We start from the raw sequence: 11,404 nt of genomic DNA on the forward strand, positions 1-11,404 counted from the left end.
TATATATATATATATATATTTATTTATATATCATTATTCTTATTAGAACCATTTGATGCTTCATGAATCCTCATTCCACACTGATTTCTGTTGTTTGCAAGTATTTGTGATAACAGTAATGTTGATGATGACTATGATGTTAAAAGGCACAATATTTTGGCTTTATTATGGCATGACAGTAACTACCTTTCAATTCACTAATACCAATGTGAACAATTATTTCATGTTATATCTTATTGGACTCTCTCATTTTGGTCTTGATTACAGCAACCAGAATGCAAATGCTTGAACTTCTTTCCTTAAAGAACTTGGACATATTTGCTTCTTTTATGGGCTGCTGGTTTTCAAAGCAACTTGAGCATACTCCTGGCTATGAAGAACCAGCTGTTCTTGCAGCTGAGACCGCATGTAAGCATTAATTTATTTTTTAATTTTTTTATGTGGTCTCTTCCCAACTTTCAAATTGGCATATTGCCCCCCCCCCAAAATTGACAAATTTTGATGGCCTTGTATGGAGAATAGGATTAATTGTAAGCATTCAAGTTTCTTTTTACTTTCATGAAAGCCAAATCATGAGTATTAACTATCTGTCACCTTCTGTGATTTTCATAATCATCCTTCAACTCTAAATTAGTAAATTTGGTATTAGTGAGTTAGTTTTTCTCGAACATTACATTTACTGGTAGTTTGAATTCCCTGCTGCATTATCTCATTTCAGCTTTAAAATTGGTAATTTTTTTCTGAGCTCAAATTATTTATTGGATCCTTAACTGCTTTGGGATTTTCAAAGACATTTTGACCTCTATTTCAAAATATTAAATTTCATCATGCTACCTTGATTATTTGGTTGCCTTGAATGTCTTTACAAGCTCACCAATGCACATGCAGTCACCGTCGGGGAGGTAGAGGCCCTGTATGAATTGTTCAAAAAAATTAGCTATTCAATAATCAAAGATGGCCTTATTCATAAGGTATTTTATTATGCTAGCAATTTGATTAATTTTATTTGCATCTGGGACAGTGATTATTTATTTTGCTACACAATTTTGATGCTTGCAGGAAGAGTTTCAACTTGCTCTCTTCAAGAACAGTAAGAAGCATAATCTTTTTGCTGATAGGGTATGGTGTTATTCTCCTTCTTTCCTTGTTTTTAAGTGATAACCAGTAAAGGAATTTGATTGTGCATTTTATTTAAGTTGAGTGTTTTAGTTCTTGTTATTTTGGGAAGGTAATTTTAATTCCTCATGTGCTATTTTATTTTACTTCACCCATAAAATTTCAGGAAGTTCTCTAATGCTTGATTCTTATTGTATTTGATAGGATGGCGATGCATTTGCTGATAACCTGCTTTAAGAGTTTTATCTAACAATAAACTTTAACCCTTTTGTTCTCCGGAGGAAGCTATTATTACTTGAAGATTTTAGATGATATAATTGAAAAGTCTTACAATTATTATTATAGATCTTGTGATGGTCTCCAATCTCATTAGAATTTATATTCTAGCACATATTTAAACCAATCTTGCACTGTTTATGAAAAGGAATGATTTTTATTAGCCCATGTGGATGCTAACTAATCTGATTGGTAAAGGTTCTGGAAGTTTTCGTCAAGATCCTGGCTTTGATCATTACACAATAATAAACTATCATCTTACAGAGTTTCGGGTGTGAAAAAAAAAGACATTTTACATTTAAGTTCACAATATTTTATACTCCAATAATCTCATTACAATCTCTTCGTTGTATGCCAAAGTCAAAATATGATGATTTGATTGGATCTGAATAAGGGGTGGTCTTAAAACCTGGTTGTACTAAAGACCAATGTTTTGTGGTCTTTGATTTAGCCAGACTAAGGCTCTGGCGCAGTTGTAGCTTCTCAGCTTTTGAGCTGCAGCTGCGCTGCCCCAAGAAGCTGCTGCGAGAAATCTGGCTGTCTGTTTGTTGTAGCTGTGTGAAAATAACTGTGGGGCAGCTGTTTCTGAAAAAATGACAATTCTACCCCTGTTTAGTAAAGTTGTTTAAAACAGAACCGTGTCAACCATGTATTTGATATTTCAAAAGTAGAAAATGTGTCCTAAAATAATTCCTTCTGAAACCATGAACATGTGCTTTTCCCAATTGAGAACAACATACCTCGTAATATTTATATCTATCTATTAGAGAAGCCCGTAGGCAATTTTATTAATCACAAGCAAAAGTACAAAAGATGGTGAATAGGTCCCACTGAACATGCGTTTTTCCCAATTGAGAACAACTTACCCCGTAATATTTATATCTATCTATTAGAGAAGCCCATAGGCAATTTTATTAATCACAAGCAAAAGTACAAAAGATAGGTGAATAGGTCCCACTGAAAAACACAAAAAATACATTACTCACCCATAGGGTCCCATTCACCTAGTATACAACTCACACAAAATATCACCCAAAAAGCTATGTATACCCAAAAATTCCTAAAGCTCAAATTCGACATAGTTCCTATGTAATTACATATCAAACACATAAATTTGCTTTTAACATTTATAACACTAAAAATTCTCATATTTCATCACTAATAAGAGTTTTCCACTAATAAGAGTTTTCCACTAAGCATTCATCGTCTTCCCCAAAGACTACTGCTATACCTCCAAGGAGTTTTCCACTAATCACGCATTTTCAATAAATTCCACAAAGACTCCAAGGAGGAATGCATTCTGAAAAATCAGACAATCAAATTAACTCTAAACGTTGATTGTAATAAGAGTTTTCCACTAAGCATTCATGCAAAACAAAATTATAAGTGAACAATAACAAGAGAAGCAGAAGAAGGCAGATATCAGAAAGTTTCTATGGAGGGACGAGAAGGGCAGTGAAGCAGAGTTACCTTATTCTGGAAGAAGGTGAGGTTTGATGCTTCAAGCGACGGTGGAAGAAGAAGCGCAGGGGGACAGGATGCTTCGCGAGGGGGCTTGACTCTACACAAAACGATCGGGAGAAATGGACGGGAAGGAAGCGAGATGAGACGCTATAAGGCTAGATTGGTCTTCTTCGTCTTCGCGAGACGCTAGGGCAAAGGCCGGCGTTGCGGGGAACAAGGGGCAATATTTGATCGGAACAGGGGCTGTGGGGTCGATCCCGCGGCCCAAATTTCCTTCAAATTCGCGACAGGTAGCATCCAACTCGAGATTCAAACGGCAAAAAAAAAAAATCGCGGTTTGTGGCCGCGCAGTTCAAAAAAGCGGCCCCAAACGGGCCCTAAGTATCGACGGCTTTTCAATATACATTATTTTGATGTTTTACAAAATATTATGCCTTTTTTCTATTATTTTAATCTTTTTCTTTTGTTTTTTAATAGAATGGTAACAATACCAATTCTCACCTGATGAGCAACCATAGAGATTGAATGTTTTAACAAACTTAGAATTGCTAAAAGACCACGATGACAATCATTTGATAGTAGTTTGTGAGCAACCTTAGACTGTAATGGATACTATAAAAGTTTTCAAAAGCATTTGATCATGAATGTTTCATAGTAAATTCTTCACTATATAAACTCATATAAACCTCACTTGTATTGCATCCAACAATTATAATCAAATAAAGAGGAGAGAAGAAGAGAGAAATGAATAGAGGAACTAAGTTCATGTAGTAGAGAAGATTGGGAAGCGTTATCAATAATTTTCTTCATATTTGACCCTCTATATTCACAAATAGTGGTTACCTTCCTTTTTAATCCATTAACACAAGCAAAGTGGTTTATTTGTCTTTATTTATATGAATTTTGATATCTTTGTGCAGCCGTAATGTTGGTGAATGTCAATGATCTATGCAAATTTGTCCTGTGCTGAGAGAATTTTTTCGTTTCTACTCTCTCAAGATCATTTAAATTTTTTTGCTGAAAAATTGGTTTTTATCCTAATAATTGGTGTCAAACTTTTAGTCTAAAAAACTTTCATGCTTGAACATGGAAATGGAAAGATCAAAACCTATATGTCTGATGAACTTCGAGTTCTGGAGGATGCATATGAAAGATTATCTTTACCAAAGAAAACTCTATCAACCGCTAAGAAGAGTAAAGTCACAATCAGTCGAACAAGAGGAGTGACAGTTAATAGATAGCCAAGCTTTAGGGATTATTCACCTCTCTCAGCTATGAAGTGGTTTTTGTGCTGTCTAAAATGTACTATCAACCATTTCCGAAGTTAAAAAAAAAAAAAGGTATTTAAATCTGCAAATTTTTATTGATTTGAATTTAGGAGACCTAGATTTAAAATGAATTACAAGTTGGTACATCTACACCTTAGGTGCACCATTATTAGTCTGTGCATTATTTCAGAAGCTAGTTGTACTATCAACGAGAGAATGTTGGGGGCATCGCAATCACTAAAGCTTGCAAAAAAATGATTTGACTAAAATATTTTTTAGAAGAATCAAATTTATCTCAAGAAGATGTCCCTCTACTATGGCACTCAAATTGCTATTTACTTAGCAAAAAATATTGTCTTTTACTTCCATACAAAGCACAACTCAGTCATCACTACATATGCAGCTTTCTTAAAACTTATATGTTACTGCTTGTCAAAATTATAGGAGTAACAAATCCTATTGTGATGTTCTCAAAAGTGATGCCTCCTAAAAAATTGAGGCTTGCAAAGCCTCAGTTAATCTTTCTGAATGATGACATGGAAGCATATAAAGAAATGTTAAGACATGATCACTAAAGTCGTACATTAAATATTGAGTCAAGGTAGAAGATTGTTAAGTGTAGAGTCAAAGTTTCTATTTATTGAAAATACTCATTCTCTTCAATGACATAAAAGTCCTAAAATGCCCATCACAAAGTTCTAAATTGAGATTATTGCAAAGTCGTAAATATAGATAATCATAAAATCATAAATATTGGCCACCACAATCTTAAATAAAAGATACTAAAAATCTATAATTGAGATTATAAAAATCACTAATAGTGGTTGATATTTAATGTTTTAAGGTGAATTCTTATTTATTTAAATCAATATAATCTTCACTTGTAATATATCTCACAATCGTAAGCAATAAAAGAGGAGAGAACAAAAAATGTGAAGAGAAGAAAGGAAGAAGTTCAAGAAAAAAATATTCAAAACCTATTGTACATTCATAACATAGACTTAAAAAGGGTATTATAATATTTTACAATAAACCCTAGACTTCTTCAATATTCCCTTTTTACCAATATGACCATAAATAAGGTCTTGTTCTCAACATATCCACTAAGCCAATCTTGTCACATAACCTAGACAAATCTAATAAATTAAGTCCTTTAGTGAGGCGGTCAACCACTTGCTTTCTAGTGGCTACATGACATAGCTCTGTTAGCCCGTTATTGAGCTTTTTCTTGATGAAAAATCTATCAATCTCCACATTTTTGATTCTATCGTGTTGCACCAGGTTATTGGCAATGGTTATTGCTGACTTGTTGTCACACCAAAACTTCATTTGAATTCCTTGGTCCACTTTGAGCTCGATCAACAAAGCTCTCAGACACATCATCTCGATAATTCCTAAGGCCATGGCCCTATAATATGCCTTTGTTGTTGACCTCGCTAATACAGACTGCCTCTTGCTCTTATAAGAGACCAAGTTGCCTCCTACGAACATGCAGTAACTTGAGATAAAATTTTTGTCATCTGCACATCTCGCCCAGTCAACGTCATAAAAGCCCTCAATGTTTACATACCCATTCTTCTTGAAGATCAACTCATTCCTTGGTATACTCTTCAGGAACCTCAGAATCTGATACATTGCATCTATATGACTCTTTCTTGCATCATGCATGTAGCGGCTCACCAAGCTTACTGCAAAAGAGATGTCGAGTCGAGTAGATCAGACGACTCATCAATCTCTGATATCTCTCATAATCAACCGGTTCTTCTACCTCTGCACTCAGTTTGGTTTTTTGTTCAATTGGAGAGACTGCAGGTTTGCACCCCAGCATGTATGTTTTTGTGAGGAGACCTAGTACATACTTTTTGCAGGACAAGACCATTCCCTCAGGTATACGGGCCACTTTAGTCCCAAGAAAGTATCTGAGTTGTCCAAGATCATTCACCTCAAATCCATTGCCCAATATTACCTTTAGTTATGCAATTTCTACATCATCATTAGTGGTGATAATGATGTCATTAATATATATAAGTATAATGGTATGATCTTCATGTTATTGAAAGAATATTCTGCATTAGTCTGTTGATATCTCATGTCCATCTTAGCCTTTTTAAACTTGTCAAATCAGGCTCGAGTAAACTGCTTCAAGCCATACTGTGACTTTCTGAGCCTACACACCTTGCCCACTGTTTATACTAAACAAAATCTTGGTGGTCTCCTTATATACCTCCTCCAGTAACTCACCTTGAAGAAATGCATTCTTTACATCAAGTTGGTGTAACCTCCACCCACCATTTATTGCCAGAGAACCAGTGTCATCACTATGCTCATTTTTGCTACTGGTGCAAGATTTCATCATTGTCAACATTATATGTCTGATTGTACCTTTTTGTCATTGGTCGTGTTTTGTATTGTTTCACCTTCTCTTCTGGAGTTTGCTTCACTTAGAACATCCACTTGCACCCAATTATTTTTTTCCTGCTGGTAGTGTCACTATCTCCCATGTTTGGTTTTATCGAGAGCCCTAAGATCTTCATGCATAGTCAATTTCCATTTGTGATCCTTCTTAGCAACCTGACATCACATGGGTAAAGAGACAATCCTCAAAGATATAATGAATGTTTTAGGTAAAGGTGATATGTTAGAATATGAAATAAAGTTAGCAACGTCATGTTCTCACCCAAAATGATCGGGAGGATGCCCCACATTGCGGATTGGGAGGGGAGGGGCGTTAGGTGAAGAAGAGATGAGGAATCATATCAACTAGGAGTTCTGAGTCGGAGGTGGATGGTGTAGGTTTCTCAAGGGTCGGGGAAAACTAGGACAATGGAATAGCTGACACAAGTGGCACTGCTGGTGTGGTTCCTTCATTTTGCTTCCTTCTCCATGTATATACCCCAAGCTTACCTTCAACCTGAATCTCACCACCTCTGGGTTCTATCTTCTCAATTTCTAGTTTCTCAACCGATTCATCCATTTCCTGTTTCTCAATTGATTCATCCCACATCACAGGACAATGCATTGTTCCCAAGTGTATCACTTTCTCATCATTGCTACTCAACCTCATTGCCTCATATCTCCAGTAACTGTCGAGTCACCGAAGACTGATGTCGTATTCTTGGTGTATTATGGTTCAAATTCTCTAAATGACACATCCATGCTCACAAACGGTCTCATCATTATTGACTCCATCAGATATATCCCTTTTGGGTATCAGAATACTCTACAAATACACATTTCATAATTTGAGATCCAGCTTCCTTACTGGCTTGTTATCTTTCACAAAACATACAGATCCAAGCTTACCTTCAACCTGAATCTCACCACCTCTGGGTTCTATCTTCTCAATTTCTAGTTTCTCAACCGATTCATCCATTTCCTGTTTCTCAATTGATTCATCCCACATCACAGGACAATGCATTGTTCCCAAGTGTATCACTTTCTCATCATTGCTACTCAACCTCATTGCCTCATATCTCCAGTAACTGTCGAGTCACCGAAGACTGATGTCGTATTCTTGGTGTATTATGGTTCAAATTCTCTAAATGACACATCCATGCTCACAAACGGTCTCATCATTATTGACTCCATCAGATATATCCCTTTTGGGTATCGGAATACTCTACAAATACACATTTCATAATTTGAGATCCAGCTTCCTTACTGGCTTGTTATCTTTCACAAAACATACATATCCAAACACCTTCATGGGAGGATTCTGCTAATATCTTTATTTAACATCTAACAAGAATACTTCCAATTCAACGCGCTCGAGGGCTTCTTGTTGATCAATTAAGCAGCTGTCAAAATTGTTTGCCTCCATAAGCGCTTTGAGACATTCACTGTGATCATCATGTTTTGGGCTACCTCTAGAAGGTGTCTATCATTCCTCTCTGCCACTCTATTTTGTGCTGGTGTGTATGAACATGTGGTTTGATGTTGTATCTCTCGGAGTGACAAGTATTTCTTAAATGTTTTGTTGGCATACTCTATCTCATTATCAGATCTCAATATATTCACTACTACACCATATGTAGTTTGGATTGTTGTGTGGAAGTCTTTAAAATAAGCAAACATATCACCCTTATTTCTCACCAAATATAACCAAATAACACGATATAACAATCAATAATAGACACAAAATATCGATAACTATTCATAGAACTGATGGAACAAGGTCTTCAAATATCAGAATGTATCAAATCAAAAATACCATAACTTCTATTCCCATGATTAATATAAGAGATCCTGGTAAACTTACCGAACTCACAAGCATCACAAACTAACTTTTGTTTATTTGTCTTTGCATACAAAGAAGGATACAAGTGACTCAATAAACTAAAATAAGAGTGTCTCATGCTTTTGTGATGTAGCTTCTATGATGTAACAACAATATATCCTCCACGCTCCTCTCAGATTCTCCTACTCCAGTACTCGCTGCCATGAATGTCAAAATTGATTCCATCTCCTCTCGGTCCAAGTACCAGAGTCCACTATGCTTCGTTCCAGTCTCAAGTGTTTGACTGGTCCCTTTCTCTTGAAAGGTTATTTTAGAAATATCAAAAGAAATAACATATTTTTGTTGGAGAATAATGACACGAATCGATAAAAGGTTCACTAGAAAAAGAGCATACAAAACATGAGACGAAGTCATATAGTTAGTTCCCCTCATTATACCCTTACCAACTACAGGCTATGTTGTACAATCAACAGTCTGGATGCTCTCTTATACTGTTAGATGGAGTATAGAAAAAAACTCTAGCAGTATCTGTCACATGTCGAGATGAACCAGAATCTACTATCCACTCTGATGATTCTGTGATGGAAATAGAGACAAGAGTATGTGTATTACAAGTGTCTTTATCACAATGAACATATGTCACAATATTACTCTTTGATGACGACTGATCGAAAGCATAATTTGCCTCCTGTTGTTTTTTGCTTCATCTTCAACAACTCAAACACTCATAGTTGTCATTGGTAAAAAACCACACATGTCTCTCCCTCCTTTGCTACCATCAAATTTGCCTGGAAGCCCCCCTTTCCGCCTTTTTTACCACCACGATCTCCACTCTGTCTACATCCACCGATCTCTCTCCCTAGGTGGCCTAGGACAAGTCTTGCTTAGATGCCCAATTTCACCACAGTTGTAGCACTTGCGAGTTTCCTCCTGGACATCTATTATACCTGAGTTTGAGGCAGTCGAAGCTGATCGCGCACCCGAAAGCTCACTCAGCTTAGAGTGTAGCTTCATGTGGCACTCCTCTTATATCATCGTAGCAATGGCCTCATCCAGTGAAGGGTTGGTCGCCTGAGCTTGGAGGATAAATCTCCTCTGATCAAATGCCAAGGTCAGATTGGCCATAAATTGCATATTTCTTATTTGTGCAAAGATCTCTTTCTTGCACTTCAGATCTTCACAACTCGACATCAGTGAGAAGTGATCAAAATCTGTCCACAATAGTTCCAGCTCGATGGAGTACTTCTAAATCGATCTATCACCCTGAACCACTGTCTCTATCTCACGTTGAATCTGGAACATCTCATGTGGTTCTCAACTCCAGCATAGAAGAACCACTGTCTCTATCTCACGTTGAATCTGGAACACCTCATGTGGTTCTCAACTCCAGCATAGAACTTCTTCAGCTTCGCCCAGATGTTGCTTACATTTTGAATGTCGTCTAATGATGAGGCAATCAATATATCCATAGAGTTAAGTAGACAGGTGTAAAGCAACGGATGTGTGATCCTCCACTCATCTCTCATAACACTGTCACTCTTTAGCTCGACTCCCGTTAGATATCCATCTAGTTTCTTTCTTAGTAAACCAACCTTTATTCGACGTGACTAACTCCATCTAGTCTCCATCTAGTCTCTTTCTTAGATATCCATCTACTCTCATAACACTAACTCGAGACGCTAGCTCCCTGTATGAGACCAAAAAAGACCTTCAGATTTTCGGGATCTATTTTCCGTAGAAGCTTCAAATCTTTACTTTCCGCACCATCTTTGTCTCCTGACATCCTCAATTTAACTCTTCCACAACCTTCATCTTCCACTCACCCATGTAGAACCAAAGTTCTCTCCTCCACTATCTCCAGTTCATGAAGTTGTAGGTCCACAAGAGAGAGATCCAGCTTCACCTGTGTCGAAGCACATGTCAAGGTAGCAGCTCTTGTCGAGATGCAGTTCCCTGTATGACCTTCATAATTTCAGAATCTATCTTCTCTAGAAGCTCCAAATCTTTACCTCTCCTATTTGGGCCTCCTGACATTCTCAATTTAACTATGCTGCAGCCTTCATCGTCTACTCATGAGTGTAGAACCAAAGTTCTCCCCTCCACTCTCCATTGCTCTGGTTTTACTCAGGCTTCACCCTTGCTATGCACCGAACCACTCAAACCATTCTGCCGCGATCTAGTAGCTGACGGAGTCGTCAGTTCGCATGCCCAAGCGTGACTGTATTGCGAGGGTTCACCAGCTATAGTACTGTGCCTATCGTCCCTATCACGAGCTCGCGATCCCGTCGTTGCCTTCCCAGCGCGGCTGTATGCAAGGGTACACGTCGCGGATCCCAGCCGCAACCCCCTTATTGATGTCCCAGTTAACTCTAATCGCGACTTTAACGCCGCGATCCCCTTGGCGCCACTCTAATCACAACTGTAATGCGAGGACTAAACAGAAGGAGAGGAAAGTCGGAGTTCCTTGTCTCTGCACACCGACCCCGACGACCATAGGATTAGGGCTTTGATATCATGAAGAAAAAATTGTTCAAAACCTATTTTATACATTCATAATATGGGCATAAATAGGATATTATAATATTTTATAAATAAACTCCTAGATTTCTTCAATATTCCCTTTTAATGAATAGGACCCTAAAGAAGGTCCAATTCTCAACAAAATTTCTCATGGTAGAGAAGAGAAGGAAGAATGTCATCTATGTGTTTCTCTACATTCATGCTCATGTTCTCAAAAGATGATTGTGTTCTTTCTTTAGCGATTAGCACAAAATGGTATCTTTTTCTTTACTCTTGTGAAGTGGTGTAATTTATTTATATATCTCTTTTGAAATTTAGCGAAAGATTGTAGGCGTAGGTGAATTTCATCAAATCAAATAATTTGTGTTTTATATTTTAGATCTCTAACGTTTATTCTGTCATTCTCAATAAATTTTTGCTCAAAATTTGAATATTATCCTAACAGGAGTTACGGGTGTTAGTCTTGTAGGAGAGTGGGAGAACAAGAGGGAGGGAGGGAGGGAGGGAGTGAGAGGGACTGGGA

General features: G+C 37.2%; 1 protein-coding gene across 4 annotated transcripts in view; it reads left to right on the forward strand.

The window, feature by feature from the left end:
• The window catches only part of LOC110022214 (calcineurin B-like protein 7), a 51,638-nt gene that overhangs the window by 25,123 nt on the left and 15,111 nt on the right, over positions 1-11,404 (forward strand). For all 4 annotated transcript variants that reach the window (XM_020721068.1, XM_020721044.1, XM_020721053.1 and 1 more), the window contains 3 exons: positions 268-408; positions 889-971; positions 1,060-1,119. In XM_020721068.1, the coding sequence (XP_020576727.1) occupies positions 276-408; positions 889-971; positions 1,060-1,119 (276 nt within the window). In that variant the 5' untranslated portion in view covers positions 268-275. The remainder of the gene's footprint in view (positions 1-267; positions 409-888; positions 972-1,059; positions 1,120-11,404) is intronic.

The sequence above is a fragment of the Phalaenopsis equestris genome, unplaced genomic scaffold (assembly GCF_001263595.1).
Source record: "Phalaenopsis equestris unplaced genomic scaffold, ASM126359v1 Scaffold000002, whole genome shotgun sequence".
NCBI classification, from domain to species: Eukaryota; Viridiplantae; Streptophyta; class Magnoliopsida; order Asparagales; family Orchidaceae; genus Phalaenopsis; species Phalaenopsis equestris.